At 43.1% G+C, this 19,350-nt stretch overlaps 1 protein-coding gene and 1 long non-coding RNA gene across 4 annotated transcripts in view; one reads left to right on the top strand and one right to left on the bottom strand.

Annotated features, from left to right (window-relative positions):
• Positions 1–17,221, top strand: part of NME9 (NME/NM23 family member 9) — a 26,364-nt gene extending 9,143 nt beyond the window's left edge. Inside the window, exons 4-11 of one of the 3 annotated variants that reach the window (XM_064378731.1) lie at positions 1,073–1,144; positions 2,126–2,242; positions 3,303–3,375; positions 11,755–11,837; positions 12,134–12,226; positions 13,129–13,283; positions 14,522–14,658; positions 16,482–17,221. In XM_064378731.1, coding sequence (XP_064234801.1) covers positions 1,073–1,144; positions 2,126–2,242; positions 3,303–3,375; positions 11,755–11,837; positions 12,134–12,226; positions 13,129–13,283; positions 14,522–14,658; positions 16,482–16,516 — 765 coding nt within the window. In that variant the 3' untranslated portion in view covers positions 16,517–17,221. Of the gene's footprint in view, positions 1–1,072; positions 1,145–2,125; positions 2,243–3,302; positions 3,376–11,754; positions 11,838–12,133; positions 12,227–13,128; positions 13,284–14,521; positions 15,014–16,157; positions 16,422–16,481 lie in introns of those variants that run through there. The other 2 variants (XM_012451137.2, XM_012451136.1) reach the window with 2 other exon arrangements.
• The window catches only part of LOC105716485 (uncharacterized), a 26,859-nt gene extending 7,509 nt beyond the window's left edge, over positions 1–19,350 (bottom strand). The window contains exons 1-3 of the long non-coding RNA XR_001107293.3: positions 19,227–19,350; positions 16,149–16,242; positions 606–898 (exon numbers count right to left, since the gene is read on the bottom strand). This is a non-coding gene — a long non-coding RNA (uncharacterized LOC105716485). The remainder of the gene's footprint in view (positions 1–605; positions 899–16,148; positions 16,243–19,226) is intronic.

The raw sequence follows: 19,350 nt of genomic DNA, 5'->3' as shown, positions 1-19,350 counted from the left end.
GGTTCCTATTCCCCACCCACCTCCCTATATCACTCTTGGCTTGAGCAGTTCTTGGTGCTGTATGAAGAGAAGAAATATATGTCACTCAAATGCATATTCTCCTTCTTCTTTTTCCTTTCTCCTGTCACCCAGGCTGGAATGCAGTGGTGGGATCACGGCTCACTGCAGCCTTAGCCTCAAGTGATCCTCCCACCTCAGCCTCCCAACTAGCTGGGACTACATAGGCACATGCCATCATGCTTGGCTAGTTTTTTGACTTTTTATAGAGACAGGGTCTCACTATATTGCCCAGGCTGATCTAGAACTCCTGGGCTCAAGTAATCCTCCCACCACAGTCTCCCAAAGTGTTGAGATTACAGGCGTGAGCCGCCACCCCAGCTTCATCTCCTTGGCTCGTGAACATGTTGACTGAAATGTCACTTTTGTAGCAAAGGGTCTTAAGATTTCCATCCTCTGCTCCATAAAGGGGAACTTTTAGCAGATATTTATTTGGATTAATGTATGGAAATGGGAATAAATTCCAGGGAAGTATGCAAGAGACACTGTTGATATGCTGCATGGGTTTGAGGTTCATAGGCAGTAAGACAGGAGAAAATGTAACTTACAGTAATTATTCAAGAAGTTGGACTTCAAGGACTTTGCAGTTCCTCCTTTGGCAGTCAGTCAGTGCTTCCATGGGGAATGTGCTGCAGAAGGGCTTGCATGGGGATCTCTTACGCCCGCGTGCAGCAGGTTTCTCAGACACTGAAGGCAGCGCCTGAAGACCTTCACCTTGGTTGTCAGTTGTGGCTGCAGAAGGACATTAGACAGTAGAGCTCCCTTGGACTGGTGCAGTAGCTGCATGGAGCAGGAGATACTCTTGCTACCTCCTCGTTTGATTCTTCAAGAGAGTACATGCCTGCAATTTTATAGGACAGCTCTGATTAGTAGGAGAAGCATGAGAGCAAGTTGGGGCTCTACTTGGGGAAGGCAGTCCTGGGGGTGTTCCATCCCCTGTGTGGTCTCCCACCGATCGATCGGGCCCTGTACCTCCTGCACCCAGGGTTGCCTGCTGATAGTTGGTTTTCTTTAGGCAGAGGCAGATCATCTTGATGTCCTCGAAAAGTACCGAGGGAAGTGTGAGCCAACCTTTCTGTTTTATGCTGTAAGTACATTTTCAGAACCAGAACTATTTGATGATTGCAAATCATTAGAGTTCAAAATAGAAGTAGCTCACTGACATTAATTCTTCCTGGGAGAATTAATGGGAACTACTGAGAGGCCTCAGGGATTCAAACAAGTGATGCTGTTTTCTCTGATGCCTCCCAGTCTGTTTTTATGATGTTGGCTACATACAGACCCTCCCACCCCCAAGTCTTTAAGTCGTGATGCAAGTTGTTGACTAGGATGGTGGCCTGAGGGCCCTGCACCCAAGGACGTGGGTGACACAGCACCCTGGTGGTCACTGTGCTAGGGCGGTCTTCCTGACTTGCTGTACATGAGGAAAGACTCCCAGTCACTCAAATGCACAAGCTCCTTCCTGGCGCATGAACACTCTAGACTGAGGCTTCACTCTCAGAGCACAGGGTTTCAAGATTTCTATCCTCTGCTCCATAAAGGGAAATTTTTAGTAAAAATAGATACTCCTTTATGGGGCAGACAAGCTCTTCATTCACTTTATTTAATCACAAATGTGAAGATATTTTTACAGAAAGTTAGAAATGAGAGGGACTATTTCGGAAAGCCAAGCAGCTCAGTGTTTTGAAAATATAATTTGGATGTCCTTGGGTGTGACATCCATGGTCCAGCTCCATGACACTTAGGGCCCACTGTTTCACACTGGCTTTCTACGTTTAGGCCACCTGCCAGGCCCTGATGGCAATGGATCGATATACCTCCTCACTCAGATCAGCCCCCTCATTGTAGAGTCAGGAAAACCGGGTCTACTCAACCAAGTCTCTGATAGCCAGAGATCAGAGCAGACCTGAGGGTGTCCTGACAAGGGAAGGCAGCAGAAGTGAGCACCCTGCATGGACCTGGGGTTGAGAGACATTGATCGTGGGCACACTCCTAGACACTTTTGCCATCTCTTGAAAGAGATTAATATTTGCCAAGAGCATTTCATGCTGTTTGTAACGTATTCTAGGGAGGAGAACTGGTGGCTGTGGTTAGAGGAGCAAATGCCCCACTGCTGCAGAAAACCATCCTAGACCAGCTGGAGGCGGAAAAGAAAGTGCTGGCTGAAGGCAGAGAACGGAAAGTGGTAACTGGAGGTCACTTCTACAAGCAGCAAACTCACAAGTGCACTAGTAGGGCGAGATCAGCAGTTCCCATCCCCCTCACCTGACTTTCCTGGAGCCATTGGTGGACAGCTTCATAAAAGTTTCACCTCGGTCTGTTCTTCATGCAGGAGAGCACTGTGCCCTGGTGATATGTGTGCATTTTGAAACCTTCTTATAAAAGCCATCTCTTTCATCCAGAGTGCTTTAATTTGTTTTATCCATTTCCCCTTCATCTCCCACTTCAACACTAGGAGGTGAAATCTTTCCTAGTGACCCACTGGCTCATATTACTGAAGGTTTTACTTGTGAACCCAGAGGGCTCATTTCTTTAACTTAGAAGTTAAGCTCTGTCATTAACAACATGAGAAGCAGAATCAGCATAGCTTGTGATTTTGATAAATTATTTCCACGATAACACTGACTGCCAGTTCTTCAAATAACTGGCTGCCTTTGAAAATCAACACACCTTAGGTAGAGAGATATTTCCTGGTGCTTTAAGCATCTGCCAAATCTGACTCAACACTGTTCCATGTTCATTGTTCAAGTTTTCTTATTAAATTCCAAATAGCAAACCTCCATTTTTTATAGAACGGATTAGAATCAAATCATATTTTCCCCAAGAAAGCTGGCAATTTTCCCTCACAAAAGAAAACTGCAAATGCTTATATTCATGTGCCTCCTCCAAGGGAGTATTATCTCTCTTTACTACTCCTCTGTACTGCGTAGTCAATCTCTCAATATTTACTTACATTTCAATTCTTTGTCTTCTTATCAACTCTCTATCTCTACTTAATGCTTATGAAAATAGGCGGACTCTAAAACTTAAGCATGGATTTTCTTGTATTCTAATTCTGGCAGCCCCGTACTATCACCCAACTACCAAAAAGGGTCTTGTAAAGTTTCCCAGACTGTAAATTTTGCCATTTTTTTTTTTTCTGTGTTTTGGAGCTTTGCTTTTTTTTAGTTTCTATGGTTTTTTGAAGGTCTTAGTGGTAATGTTAATTAGCTAACTACTTTCTATTAATAACCAATTTGTACTAGATTAAAGATGAGTCTCTTTCTGATGAAGATGAATGTGTTTCCCATGGAAAGAACAATGGTGAAGATGACATGGGTGAGTGGAGAACCAATGAGCAAGGGAAAAAGGCAAAGCAGACTCATATTTGATGTGTGTTTAAAATAGATGAGTATTCAGTTTATTGGGCAATCTGAACTCTGAGGAGATTTTTTAATGGTTCGTGATTATTTTTTTCTTTTAAAAATTGACATATAGCAGGGACATGGATGAATCTGGAAACCATCATTCTCCATAAACTAACACAAGAACAGAAAACCAAACAGCATATTCTCACTCATAAGTGGGTGTTGAACAATGAGAACACATGGACACAGGAGGGGAACATCACACACTGGGGTCTGTTGGGGGGTGTCGGGCTAGGGGAACAATAGCAGGGGGTGGGGAGGTTGGGGAGGGATAACATTAGGAGAAATACCTAATGTAAGTGAAGGGCGGAGGGAGTCAGCAAACCACCATGTCATGTGTATACCTATGTAACAATCCTGCAAGATCTGCACATGTACCCCAGAACTTAAAGTATAATAAAAAAAATTGACATATATTTATATAATTTAATCAGGGTAATTGGGATATCCATCACCTTAAATATTTATCTTTTCTTTATGCTAGGAATATCCAAATTATTTTCTTCTAGCTATTTTGAAATGTACAACAGATTAATGTTAACTATAGTCACGCTACTGATCTCTTGAAAACCAGCTCTTATTCTATCTGTAGATTGTACCTATTAATCAACCTTTCTTCATCTCTCTCTCTCCACTTCCTGGCCGCTGGAAGTGGAGACTACTGTACTCTCTATCTTTATGAGATTCATTTTTTAAGTTCCCACATATGAGTGAGAACATGTGCTATTTGTCATTCTGTGCTTGGGGGCTTATTTCACTTAACATAATGCCCTCCAATTCTATCCATGTTGCTGCAAATGACAGGATTTTAATTTTTTAAATTAATGGATAGTATTCCATTGTGTATATATACCACATTTTCTTTATTCATCCATTGATGGGCCATTAGGTTGATTCCATATTTTGCCTATTATGAATGTTGCTGCAGTAAACACGGGAGTGCAGCTATCTCTTCAATATGTTGATTTCCTCTCTTTTGCATATATACATAGTAGTGGGATTGTTGGATCATATGGTAGTTCTATATTTGTTTTTTGAGGAACCTCCATACTGTTTTCCATAGTGGCTAATTTACATTCATACCAGCAGTATATTAGCATTCCCTTTCCTCTACATCCTCACCTCATTATTCCTTGACTTTTTTTTTTATAGTACCCATTCTAACTGGGGTGAGATGACGTGTTATTGTGATTTTATGATTTGCATTTTCATGATGATTAGTGATACTGAGCATCTTTTTCATATACCCACTGGCCATTTTTATGCCTTTTTTGGGAGAAATGTCTACTCAGATCTTTTGCCCATTTAAAAATCAGATTATCTTTCTTTTTGCTTTTGGGTTGTTTGAGATCCTTACATATTCTGCTTATTAATCCCTTGTCAGAGAGACAGTTTGCAAACATTTTCTCCCATTCTGTGGATCGTCTCTTCGCTTTGTTGATTGTTTCCTTTGCTTTGTTTCCCATTTTTTTGCTTGATGTGATCTCATTTATTTTTGCTTCTGTTGCCTATGCTTTTGAGGCCTTACACAAAAAAATCTTAGCTCAGACCAATATTCTGGAGCATTTCCCCAATGTTGTCTTTTGATAGTTTCATAGTTTCAGGTCTTAGAATTGTGCCTTTAATCTATTTTGATTTTATGTTTGTATATCGTGAGAAATAGAGGTGTAGTTTCATTCTTTTGCATATGGTTATCCAGTTTAACCAGCACCACTTATTGAAGAGAATGTCCTTTCACCATTTTATGTTCTTGGCACCTTTGTTAGAATCAGCTGTCTATAAATGTGTGGATTTACATCTGGGTTCTCTATGTGTCTGTTTTTATGCCAGTACTTTGCTGTTTTGATCACTATAGCTTTGTAGTGTAATTTGAAGTCAGGTAGTGTGATGCCTCCAGGTTTGTTCTTTTTGCTCAGGATGACTTTGGTTATTTGGGGTCTTTTGTGGTTCCATATACATTTTAGGATTATTTTGTCTATGTCTGTGAAGAATGTCATTGGTATTTTGATAGGGATTGCATTGAATCTGTAAATTGCCTTGGGAACTATTAACATTTTGACGATATTAATTCTTCCAATCCATCAACATGGAATATCTTTCTATTTGTGTGTGTGTGTGTCCTCTTCAATTTCTTTCATCAGTGTATTACAGTTTTCCTTGTAGAGAACTTTTACATCTTTGATTAAATCAAATTCTACCTATTTTATATTCTTTATAGCTATTGCAAATGAGATTGCTTTCTTGGTTTCTTTTTCAGATTGTTTGCTGTTGGTATATACATATGCTACTGGTTTTTGTATGTTGATTTTGTATCCTGCAACTTTACTGATTTTATCAGTTCCAACAGTTTTTTTGGTGGAGTCTTTGAATTAAAGTGGTAAAAGCAGGCCTCCTTGTCTTATTTGATATCTTTGAGGGAAGGTTTTGAAATTTTCCCCATTCACTATGATGTTGGTTGTGGGTTTGTTATATATGGCTTTTATTGTTTTGAGGTATGTTCCTCCTATACCCAGTGTTTTGAAGGTTTTTTATCATAAAGGTAATTCAAATTTTATTGAATGGTTTTTCAGCATCTATTGGAATTATTATATGGTTTTTTCTTGGCTCTGTTAATGATTTGATCAATCACGTTTATTGATTTACATATGATGAACCCTTTTTACATCCCTGGGATGAATCCCACATGGTGAATGATCTTTTTGATGTGTTGTTGAAGTTGGTTTGTTAGTATTTTGTTTAGGATTTTTGCCCCTATGTTTCTCAAGGATATTGGCCTAGTTTTCTCGTTTTGTCATGTCCTTGTCTGGTTTTGCTATCAGGACAATTCTGGCCTCATAGAATGAGTTTAGAAATTTTCCCTCCTCTTCATTTTTTTCCGAAGAGTTTGAGTAGAATTGGTATTAGTTATTCTTTAAATGTTTGGTGGAATTTAGCATTGAAACCACCAGGTCTTGAGATTTTCTGTGGCAGAAGACTTTTTATTACAGTTATGATCTTGTTGTTATTGGTTTGTTGAGGTTTTTTTTTATTTCTTTATGGTTCAATCTTGGTAGATTTCATGTATCCAGGAATTTATCTATTTCTTCTAGGTTTTCAAATTGGTTGGTATATAGTTGTTCATAATAGTACCTAATAATTATTTATATTTCTGTGGTTCACAGTTGTTATGTCCCCATTTTCTTTCTGATTTTATTTGGGTATTCTCTTTTCTTCTTAGTCTAAAGGTTCATTGATTTTATCTTTTCAAAAAATCAACTTTTTGCTTCATTGATCTTCTGTATTTTTTAGGCTTAATTTCATTTATTTCTGCTCTGATCTTTATTATTTTTTTCCTAGTACTAATTGGGGATTTGGTTTATTATTGCTTTTTTAGTGCATTTGGGTGCATCATTAGGTTATTTAAAGTCTTTCTATGTTTTTTGATGTAAGTTTTTATTGCTACAAACTTCCCCTTTACTGTATTACTCTTTTTACTGTGTCCCATAGATTTTAGATGTATATTTCCATTTTCGTTTGTTTCAAGAAATTTAAAATTTTCTTTTTAAATTTCTCCATTGACACATTTGTTGTTCGGGAGTATGTTGTTTAATTTTCATTTGTTTGTGTAGCTTCTGAGGTTCCTCTTGTTATTGATTTCTAATTTTATTTCACTGTGGTCAGAAAAGATATATATGATTTCTACTTTTTTGAACTTGTTGTGACTAGTTTTGTGGCTTATAATTTGCCCTATTCTGGAGGATATTCCATGTGCTGATGAAAATAATGTCTTTTATTTAGCAGTTGGGTGAAATCTTCTGTAAATGTCAGTTAGGTCTGTTTGGTCTAGTGTGCAGTTTAACTCCAATGTATGTCTTCTGTCTGAATGATCTGTCCATCACTAATGGTAGGGTGTTGAAGTCCCCTATGATTACGGTATTGCAGTTTATCTCTTTTTTTAGATCTATTAATGTTTGTTTTTTATATACTTGGGTGTTCTGGTGTTGGGTGGATATTTATAATTGTTATATCCTCTTGATGAATTGACCCCTTTATCATTATATAGTGACCTTCCTGATTGAAGTATAGCTACTCTTGCTCTCTTTCGGTTGCCACTTGCAAAATCTTTTTCCATGCCTTCACTTTCAGTCTATGTGTCTTTATAGGTAAAGTGGATTTCTTGTAGGCAGCATATAGTTGGGTCTTGATTTCTTGGTATTTTGTTTTGTTTTGTTTTTGTTTTTGAGACAGTCTAGCTTTGTCACCCAGGCTGGAAAGCAGTGGTGTGACTGTGGCATGACCTCCGCCTCCCAGGTTTAAGTGATTCTCATGCCGCAGCCTCTTGAGTAGCTGAGACTACAGGTGTGTGCCACAAAGCTAGGCTATTCTTTGTATTTTTAGTAGAGACAGGATTTTGCCATGTTGGCCAGGTTAGTCTTGAACTCCTGGCCTCAAGTGATCTACCCGCCTCCGCCTCCCAAAGTGCTGGGATTACAGGTGTGAGCAACTGTGCCCAGCCAGGTTTTGTTTGCTTTTTAACCATTCATCTACCCTATGTCTTTTAATTGGAAAATTGAGTTCATTTACATCCAGTGTTATTATTGGTAAGTAAGGACTTACTATTGTCATTTTGTTGTTTGTTTTCTGGTTTTCTAACTCTTCCTTTCCTCCTGTCTTCCTTTGCGCTGAAGTGATTTTTCTCTGCTAGTATGTCTCAAGCATTGCATTTTCAGTGTATCTATTATAAGTTTTTGTGTTGTGGCTACCATGAGGCTTAGAGAAAACATCGTTTTTGGGGAAGATAGAGTTTCACTTTGTTGCCCAGGCTGGAGTGCAGGGGGACAATCTCGGCTCACTGCAACCTCCACCTCCTGGGTTCAAGTGATTCTCATGTCTCAGCCTCCAGAGTAGTGGGGATTATAGGTGTATGCCAACATGCCCAGCTAATTTTTGAATTTTTAGTAGAGATGGGATTTTACCATGTTGGCCAGGCTGGTCGCAAACTCCTGACCTTAGGTGATCTGCCCGTCTTGGCCTCCCAAAGTGCTGGGGTTACGGGTGTGAGCCACCACTCCTGGCCACAGAAAACAGATATAACAAATTATTTTCTTTTTTTGAGATGGAGTCTCACTCTGTTGCCCAGACTGGAGTGCAGTGGCACGATCTTAGCTTACTGCAACCTTTGTATCCCAGGTTCAAAGATCCTTCTGCCTCAGCTTCCCAAGTAGCTGGGATTACAGGCATGTGCCACCATGCCCTGCTAATTTTTGTATTTTTAGTAGAGACGAGGTTTCACCATGTTGGCCAGGTTGGTCTTAAATTCCTAGCCTCAAGTGATCCACCCACCTTGGCCTCCCAAAATGCTGGGATTATAAGGCATGAGCCACTGTGCCTGGCCAACAGTGGGTTTTATACCTCAAATGTCTCCTTTTGGCATATTAGAATTTTTTTTCTTTCAGATTAAAGAATTTCCTTAGGCATTCTTTTTTTTAATTTTTTGAGACAGAGTCTTACTCTGTCACCCAGGCTGGAGTGCAGTGGCACAATCTTGGCTCACTGCAACCTCTGCCTCCTGGGTTCAAGTGATTCTCCTGCTGCCTCAGCCTCCTTAGTAGCTGGGTTTACAGGTATGTGCCACCACACCTGGCTACTTTTTTTTTTTTTTTTTTTTTTTTGTATTTTTAGTAGAGACAGGGTTTTGCCATGTTAGCCAGGCTGGTCTTGAACTCCTGACATCAGGTGATCCGCCCACCTCAGCCTCCCAAGATTCTGGGATTACAGACATAAGCACCACACTAGGCCCTCCTTCATATTTGAAAGATAGCTTTTCTGGATACAGTATTCTTGGATAACAGTCTTTTTTTTTGGCTTTCAGTATTTTGGAAATGTCATTCCACTGTCTCCTGGCCCATGTGATTTCTATTGAGAAGCCTGTTGCTAGATAAATCAGATGAACTCTGGGAAGCTTAACCATAAAATATTTTCTCTACAGTCACTTGACTTCAAACATACTATGTCCAATCTCATTCTGATCTTTACCAGCATCTTAGGCATATTTCACAGCTTTTGATTATGTTCAAATATAACAGGTGTGACTTTCATTGCAATTACCAGGCATCAACAAAAGTTGCATTTAATAAAATGGAGGGAGCAACACCAATAATTGAAAGCAATGATGCTGGTGTTTATTTCCTTAGTCCTTATTTGAACTAAAAAGCTCAAGCTTCTTTTTTCACCTCTTTCTTAAACATTGGAAAACCTTTCCTTCCCCAAGCCCTACGACCTCTTTCTTGTATTACCCAAATATTAACTCACAGATTTTACACTCCTGGGTTTCATATGAGAACAACTTGGCCTGACAGAGTGAAAAAAAAAGCTAAGAGTTAGGAAGGCTGTTGCTGGGACAGTGTCTCTTGGTGGTAACTGAGACATGAGGGAAAACCAGAATTAGGCTCAGGAAGTATGCTGATAAGAGGAGGGAGATTTTTTAAATTATTGCTTGAAATAGACTGTTTTTACATATGTGGAGAATAAGAATTGTTTGAGTTGGATTCTAACAAGCGAGGAGGCACAGTTTAGGACAGCAAGAAGACTTCAAGGGTGAAGAGAAAATCAGTGATTGTAATTCTGCAGGAGACATTTGTTTCTCCCCTTCTGCATTGTCTCCTCTTTCTTCCCTCCTCCATGATTTCCTCCCAAATCAAGTCTCTCCCCACTAGAAAACCACATAAGGTCCTGCCCTTGCCCCTAGCCTTCCTCTTATTCACAGCCAAGCTTCCTGAACTTTGTCCACACTCTAGGCCACCTTCATTTTCCATTCATGTCCTGACCTGCTGCAGTCTGGCCTCTGTGATCACTATTCCCTGAAATGGTGCTTACTGGTGGCACCAACAGGTAGTTTCCAGTGCAGATCTTATGGGATTTTTCTGCAGAATTTGATGATGTTTACAATGTCTTCCTTCCCAAAACCTTATTGAGTTGCTGAGATATCATGACTTGACTTATTTTCCTTCTATGTCTCTGGCCTCTCCTCCAGTTTCTCCTTCATTGGCTTCTTTTCTTGTGGTGTCCTTTTAAGCTGAAGTGCCCCAGGCTCCTGCTTTGGTCTCTGCTCTTCTTCCTCTACTTCTAGGTGATCTCACTAATCAGTCAATTTATAATGGAATTTGTTGTAAGAGTCTCTTAAAATCTAAATATTCATAACATGTTAGAAATAGTAATCTCAGGAATAACAGATTTGTTGCTTGAAATGATTTATACTTTTGCAGTAAATGTTTTTGAGATTTTCAGAGTAGAAAGCCCTCTTTAAATGTAGATATTGTCTTGTTTCATTTCAACACAACCAACGTAAAAGCTGAGTTACAAAACAGGTGATGGGAGCATTATGATTCTGTGGAGAGTGTAGATAACTTACCAAAGACAAGTTTACATAACATAGCAGGAGGACAATGGAAGTGGGCTCATGGACTAGACACAGACCTCCCTACAGCTCCTGTGGGGCTCAGCAGTGGACTCTGATCCTGTGGCACCTCCCTCATTGTCATAGCTAACTGGACTGGTGGATGCTCTTTCAAACGCAGTCAATCAGCAGACTGGCCAGTGAGCTAGGGCTGATACCTTGGCTCAAACCAATGAGTGGGGCAATCCGGCTTCTCTCAGGAGAACTTGAATGGAGAGAGAGTACTAAAACTGCAATCTGGTAGTATGTGCTGGAGCTAAGAAGTCATGGAACATCGTGCAGGCTCAGGGCCTAGAGGAGCCATTTTTAGCCACATGGCAGGAAAGAGAAAAAGCAGCAGAAGCGCAAGAGCCAGTAGAGAGGAGAGCACATGGCAGACAGCCGGAAGAGGCTGGGAATCATGAGAGGGTGACAGGAAGGGATGAGGGCAGCCAGGCCTGTGTTGCCCATGCTCCAGGCCCCCCTCTCACTTTCTCCTATACCTCCTCTTCTCTCTACTCCCCAGGCCAACTCAATTCAGTTGTTTCTGGATTTCTGGTCCCAAGCAGTCTTTCAGCAATCCCTTTCCCCATGTTCTTCCTCCGCCACCTGCCCAGGTTCACTGAGCCAGTCTCTGAGTCTCTGTCCCTTGCAGCAAGATGGAGGCTGAGGTCTGGCATCAGACTGCTGCATCCACCAGAGTCCAGGTTTGCAGGGGCAAAACTAAGAGGCCAGGGGAGGGAACCCTGAGAGCCCAAGCCTGTGCCTGGCACTTGGTACAATGGAGCCTGGTGTAGAGGCAGCATTGTTTTTGTGGATGGCCTCCTGAGAGCCTCAAACACCAGCATCTGATAGCACCATCATCTTTTGGCTTAGTTTCACCAGAGAGGACCTGTACCTTGGCCATCATTAAACCGGATGCAGTGGCCCATGGAAAGACTGATGAGATTATGATGAAGGTAAGAGAGACAACACTTACCATGCACCACTGTCCTTGTGTCCTCTCTTGTGGATAAACAGGGATGGGGCACTGGGCAGTGATATCCTAGTACAGAAAGATGGCTTCTAAGAGGTTGTAGCTCAAACTCCATTCAAGTAAATGAAAATGTTAAATCTGATTGGTCAGATAATGTGGGGATAAGGGTCTCCATAGCCTTTCATCTTGCCTGTCTTTATTTTTTACCTTTCAGCTAAATTAATTAATGTGAATTTGGGCTTGATTTACCCTTTCAGAATATTTATATATATTCTACAGATTCAGGAAGCTGGGTTTGAAATTCTAACAAATGAAGAGAGAACCATGACAGAGGCAGAAATGCGACTTTTCTACCAACACAGAGCTGGAGAGGTCAGCTCACCTACTTCCACCCGTTCAACACGCTCTCGTTTCTCTTCCTCCAACATTATGCTTATAGATTGATATTAGTTTGTGACAGAAGGAACTATGAAGAACCAAAATAGGAACAGCAAGTGGGTCATGAATTTGTTCTCAGAATGACAATAGGCTGTATCAGGTAAAGTTTTTTGGTTGCAAAGAAAAGGTTTTGACTCTAAGTAATGAAATAAGAAATGTATTAGAAGGATAGCCCATAACTCACAGAATTGAAGGAAGAGTTTAATGAGAAGGGCTTGGAGACAAAGGGAAGCTAGGGATCTCAGCAGCAAAGTGTCAAGCATATCATTTTAGACACTGCTTTGGCCTAGCTTGGGTCAGAGCCCTTCCTTTTAGGTCAGGGGTGTGTTTGTGTGTGTGTGTGTGTTAGGGAATAGGCATCATGGTTTTCAGTCAAACTAGGACCAAATGAAATGGGTAAGAGCTGTTCATACTGTTACTTGAGGAGGGAGGAAGGGTTGTGAGGCATTGCATGGAAAAAAAAAAGTTCCAATTATATTTCACCCTTTGGTTATCTAGCATCACACAATTTCCATAGATATGGTCTTTTAAATATCTTTGCCTAACTTATAATCATCTCATGTTCATCCTTAAATGAGTCAACTTCAAAGTCTCCTCATTCTGGGTTCTCTGAGTGGTTGGTCATCACTATCACCCAATCCCTGACACCCTCCACAGCAGGCAGAGGTGGCCAGACAGAGGCAGGGTGCAGTTGGCTGAGTGGCCACAGGCATGCTGGCTGGTAACAAGGCTGCTCACTAACTCCCTCCCATCCTGTGGGTGAGATGGGTTTGTTGATCCTCTGCAGGCCCTAGTAGCTCCTGCCCTGGGTCACGGTTTTCCCTCCCTGTGCCTAGGAGGCATTTGAGAAGCTGATACATCACATGTGCAGTGGACCAAGCCACCTCCTGATCCTCACCAGGACTGAGGGCTTCGAGGATGTGGTCACTACCTGGCGAACCGTCATGGGCCCCTGTGACCCCAATGTGGCCAGGAGGGAGCAGCCTGAAAGGTGATGTCACCAGCTGTGGTCCTTTCATCCATCTTAAAACCTGCATCCCAGGAGGCTGAGTCCCACTCAGTGTTTAGCCCAGAATCATGGGTAACACAGAGGACTCTCTGATGGCCAGGAGCCTCCCCCTTATATATTTGGGGAGACCCTGACATCTTCCCACACTGGTCCAGTTCCCAGCCTTTGCTGAGTGCCTTTTGTGAGCTGCCTCCTCTCCTGCTCTGTCCTCTTCTGAAGGCTGCTGCTGGATTCATTCCTCAGTCACTGTTTTCTCTTTTCAGCCAGAGGATTCCATAGTATACTCCCAGGAAAATACACATTCTAGGGTCCCATTCAAGCCTGTCAGTCAGAGACTCTGGGGCATGGACTGAGAATCAGCACTGTAGTCTCAACACTATCCAACCCTATTCCCCATTAGGGTGTGCTGAGGCCCTTGAGAGTCTGAGTAGCCTGTTCTGCACATTGCACTGGCCTGGCTTGGCCTGCTCCTTGGACTTAGGAGTATTTAGCCTGGCACTATCAATCCAAATCCACTGTACCTTGGACTTTGAAGCTGAAAGACCCAGACAACAGGAAAAAAATTAGAGGCGCCAAGAAACTGCAGTTGTACTTTGTAGCTGAAGGGGACCAGGAACATTTATATATGGGGCAGACTGGGCTAGTGAAAGCCAGCTCAGGATTCAGATCTTAGGTCACTGCAAGTCTTTTCTCAGCCTGAGTTCTCTCAACTGTAAAATGGGGATGTGAGCATCCATCACGAGTGTATATATATACATGTATGTATCTCACCCAGAGTAGTGTCTGACAAACAGGAAATCATAGCAGTATATTATCTTACAAGGTTATTGCAAGGATGAGTATGCAAAACTATATCAAGCACTTGGTATGGTCCTCGCCTCTGGTAGTTATATCGACAAAATGGCAGCTCCTGTGCTTACACCATTACTCATATATCTTTAAAATGGGGGTAACAGCAGTCTCCCTCATAGGGCTGTGGCGAAAATGCAATGGGATCGTGTAGGTGAAGCACCCAACCATGTGCCCAGCACACTGCTATGACCAAACAAATATGCCAGCTACTATTATCATTGCTGCCATTCTTAGTATTTCCTGCAGAGAAAGCAATTTTACAGGAATGCAGGGTGCTGATTGGTAGTTGGTGATCATGTTGCCAGAAAGCAAAACATTTCTTTTCAAATGAAACAATTGTTTCTTTTACATTTTGCCAATGTTCCCAGTCTTCGGGCTCAGTACGGCACAGAAATGCCCTTTAATGCCATTCATGGAAGCCGGGATAGAGAAGATGCTGACAGAGAACTGGCATTGCTCTTCCCCAGTTTGAAATTTTCAGGCAAAAATACAGAAGCCCTTCAGGGTAAGTCATCAAGGCAGATTTGGTCTTTATTCAATCATAGATACAAGGCATTTATGACTATGTGCTTGAGTGTGTGGGGGATTGATAATTTTTGGTAACTAAGTTTTCAATCTAATACAGTCCTGAATATACAGGTCATTATATAACTTGAGTTTCAATACTAAACTGTTTTGTGTTCTCATAGAGTAACAGTGTTGCTTTTTAATACCTCATTAAATTTTTTGCTGCTTATTTTGGAGTCATATTTTTGTTGCAAAAGTACTTTATTTGCATTTCCCTGTGGAAACCATTGTGGAAATTTAATTAACTTTCTGGAAGCCCACCTCAAAGCCAGTCAAGAGGCCAGACACGCTCCACACACTCCATGTTAAGCCCCTAAGGGCTTGCTGAGAAACAGGGGGCTACATGGAAGGGCCCTTGACCTGGAGCCTGCTGTGACCTCATCTCCCTCAGCCCCACATTTCAATGCATGACCGTTGTTTAGGACCTTCCCCTCATGGGAAGCACTCAGACAGCATCTGGGAAAGGCATGCCTGGTGGGATCACCACCTCCAAATCTGGGTGAGGACCCCAAGGGGTCCGGAGCCCATGTGACTCAGCCTACCCCACAGCCAGTGAACTGCTGCAATACATGTTTGAGCCTGAAATGAGTGGAAGGGGCCGGGATATGATTATCTCGGGAAAACCCAAAGGATGTGAGGGTTGGATTCTTGGGAGAAGGCCACATTCACATCTGAAATGACAATAATCGATGTGTGTCTAAATGTTTGGGTTTTAATCAATGCATTTGCCTAAATGTTTGATACGCTCGTAGTCTCAAGATCTGAAATGCAGCCAAGTCAGAACAGGTGGGCTTGCCACTGCCCTCTGAAGTAGAATTATTCCCATTGCCAGCTGAAGAACAAGCTGAGCATGCAACAGAGGTTGGAGAGCCAGGAAATCCTGGGGAGTGTGGCTCTATGTGGATCAGAGACCAACTGACACACTCCTGGCCAGCTTTCCTCTGGGATCTGCCCTCAGAGAGTCCATGATGCATCTCCTTATGTGTTCAGGGTTGTGGGGGCACCTTCAAGCTTTTGGGAATGGGTGGTGGTGACTGGAAGCAAATAGCTATAACTCAGAGCCAAGTCTGGGGCAGGAGGTGGGGGAACTGGTTGGGAAATTCTCATTGGGCTGTTGGGAGTGCTGGAAGATCATGAGACTGACTTTTTGGCCTCAGGTGATGAGAAAAGGGGCTATCTGCAGACCACATCCTGGGAATAAGTGCACAGCCTCCTTTGGACACACTGAAGCAGCTTGGCTGGGGTGCTGTTCTGCCCATTTATTCTAATGTGTCACACTTTCTCAGCTTTGGGGGAGCAGTATATGCCTCCATTGTACTTAGTACTTTTCTGCTAAGAAAAAGGCAGGAGTTAAGGTGACAGACAATCCTGAGTTTGAATCCTGGCTCCGCTGTTCCCCAGCTGAAGAGCCTCCAAAAAGTTACTTACCTTTTCTAGGTTTCAGTTTCCTTATCTGTGAAATGGAGATGATAGACTCGTCATAACCACAAATAACTTCATAATAAAAATCTTCATCATAGAGCTGTTATGAAGATGAAAGAATATAAAGCTCTTGGTCTGGGATCTGACACAAATTAAATGCTCAACCAATGTTATCCATTATAATTTCTTTAATTCCTGGTCCCTAACACATATCAGGATTTATTTGCTGGCCCTCCCGCTCTGACCTTTAACTTCCCATTTATTTGTGGATAGTGGGTGGGACGGAAGGTCTGTGACAGGCTGTTTCAGGAGTCCTACCGAACATCTGTCATCCCACAGGCGGTGAGGCTGAAGAGGCAGCGGGGGCCCACTGAGGCGCTTTGCTTTCCAGAGGATATGGATTGAGATGGCTGTGCTGCTCTTCCGGAGCACGTGACCAGGGGTCTACTGCACAAAAGGGACCTCCAGAATCGGAACTTACTGTTTTGAGTATCAATACTTTTTGGTTTAGCTGTCTTTTGTAGACAATGAAAATAATATGGCTGGGTGCGGTGGCTCACGCCTGTAATCCCAGCACTTTGGGAGGCCGAGGCAGGTGGATCACCTGAGGTCAGGAGTTTGAGACCAGCCTGGCCAATATGGTGAAACTCCGTCTCTACTAAAAATACAAAAAAAAATTAGCTGGTGTGGCACACACCTGTAATCCCAGCTACTTGGGAGGCTTAGGCATGAGAATTGCTTGAACCCGGGAGGTGAAGGTTGCAGTGAGCCGAGATCATGCCACTGCACTCCAGCCTGGGCGACAGAGCAAGACTCCATCTTAATAAAAAGAAAGAAAAAAAAGAAAATAGTATATACTTTTCTGCCTTATTAAACAGCATGTAGAAAACACAGTTTTTTTTCTGTCTTTGGGATTTTACAAAATAAATGGACATCAGTTATTACATCCTGTTGAGAGATACAATGTCATCTCAGAGGATACTGGGTTATATGAGATGGTGTTTCCCCAACAAATCTACCTTATGAATTAAACAACTTTAGAACTTAATTTGGTAACCATGAGCTTGAAAACAGTGCAGCAAGATTGGCTATGACACTTGCAGGCACACTGATGCCATGGCAGATATAAATAGGCTCCAAATGCTCCCACGCCTGCCCAAGTCACACTGACAGTCATTTAATGCTGCCAGATTCACCCATCTGCAGTTCTCTATTACCAGGGCATGTTCATAAAGCAATGCTTGGACATTACATTTGGAACCAGGGTTCATCTAATTTTCTTGATGCATCCCTCCCCCATTTCTCTGGTTTCTGATTCTGGCTGAAGCCTAAATTTAAAAGCTGAGAGCTCCTAGTGGGGCCAGGTTGTCTTCAGCTTTCACTGAATGCCTGGCTTAGCCATCTCTCTGCAGTTCTTCCCTTGAGGGACACAGGATTTCAGTAAAAAGTAGCGATTATGACCACTTGGGAATATTAGCACACAATGCCACCCCATCTAACCACTCTATTTGTAAATTTGCCAAATGCAGGCATACTTTTTCCTTTGAGGAGAAGGCCATGTTCTTCTATACCACGAAGCAAATGCAAGCCTCTTCCTCCTTGCTGGTTTTATCCATGACTATTCTTTAAATGGGCAGTTAGCTCTCAGAGGACTTCTTTGTGGGTGCATCACACTTTGTCAGCCTAGCACATGGCACTCTGTGCTAGTCCCTGAGCTGGCTCTGGGGACACATGGATAAGTCAGTCCCCAGATGTGGAAACCAAGGCCAGTGACCTTGGGCAGGCCCTACTGTTTAAGGTCACTGTGTTTCCCAGGACCTTGTGTCATCCCTGGATAGAAACATACGTATCCACAGTGCTCATCTGGACCTGTACAGGATCTCAATGTGCCTAACAGAGACCTCAATGACAGGACCTTTCAGGAAGCTGGATGCACTATTCCAGACCTGCAGACTCACAGCCCACTACATGGCTGTGCTCTTCCCTTTGGGAGTGAGCTCAGGAGTGGGGCCCATATAGTCTGTGCCCACCTTAGAAGTGGCAAACAACCTGGAGAAGCCCTATGCCTGGGCTTCCACACCACAGGTGTGTGTAGCTCTGAATGAGCTACTTGGAGGGGGTGCACCCAGCTAACAACCACCTATCTCCCCAGAATCTGGGAAGCCAAGGATCTTCCAACACTGGTGAGATAAGAGATGGAGACACCAGGGCTCCCAAAGCAGGGGAGAGGGGAAAATAAGGTGGGGGAACTGAGCCTGTGTTCTTGTGTCAGTGACGGATGAAGCAGCTGGGCAGGGCAATGGGAAAGCAGGCAGGCGGGGCACCAGGTGATGGGGCTGGAGTGAGAGGAATGGTGACATGCCCCTTCCTCCCATTACTGGTGACTGAGGGATGCTGTGGGTTCAGCATCGGAGGACATCTCTAGGAGTCCACAAGTTTCATGGGATAAGGAAGAAGGGATGGGGTCTAAGGGGGTTCCCGAGAGTGGCTGAAGTATCAGCCCACTCTCAGAGGATGGAACTCATTGGCGGAGACCCTGGGCCTGGTTTCCCACAACAGAAGCAAATCAGGAATTAAAGGATAAGTGCTGTTTTTGGCTTTAAGGCCTCTTGGCTCCTGGGTGTGAGTGTCTGATAGGGAGGAGGACAGGCTCAGCTCCATGAAGACAAGGAGGGTGGTTTCACTTAAGGACTGGTTCTGGTTTCACTTAAGGACTGATTACTTGCCAAAGCCAGGAGCCAGGGGCTGCAGAGACAGAGGGAGGAAAGGTGGCTTAGTAGTCCACTCCATGGCCCTTGGGGGGTGTTCCCTGAGCCTTCCCTGAAGCCAGATCCTGGACCTTCTCTCATGCTGGAAATAACTATGTGCCTCTCTGCCCAGTAAACAGGGAAGGGGCAGGATGGGGATAGCACCAGTCCCTATCCCAGGTGGCAAGAAACTGGAACCTTTATGTCAGCCCTCCATCAAGATCTGGGGTGGGAGTCCCCCTTTCCTCCTTTCTTAGGCCTCACTTCCAAGTTTTCCCTGTGTCAGTTATGGGAAATGGGGGCCTGCTTGGCCCTGCTCCCACTCTCTTGACCTTACCTTGGGTCTTCTCAGAGGTTCCCACCACGATTATTCCCTCTCCTGCTAGCCACCTCATCGTCCTTCCGCCATGCTCTGGCACAGGTGTCCTTGGTTTTGTTTACAGTGAGGCCCTGAGACAGGA

Source organism: Aotus nancymaae, unplaced genomic scaffold, assembly GCF_030222135.1.
Source record: "Aotus nancymaae isolate 86718 unplaced genomic scaffold, 86718_ANA_hifiasm-v0.15.2.pri h1tg000019l, whole genome shotgun sequence".
Taxonomy (NCBI): Eukaryota; Metazoa; Chordata; class Mammalia; order Primates; family Aotidae; genus Aotus; species Aotus nancymaae.
Note: the sequence above shows the minus strand (reverse complement) of the source record. Positions and strands in the feature narration are given on the sequence as shown.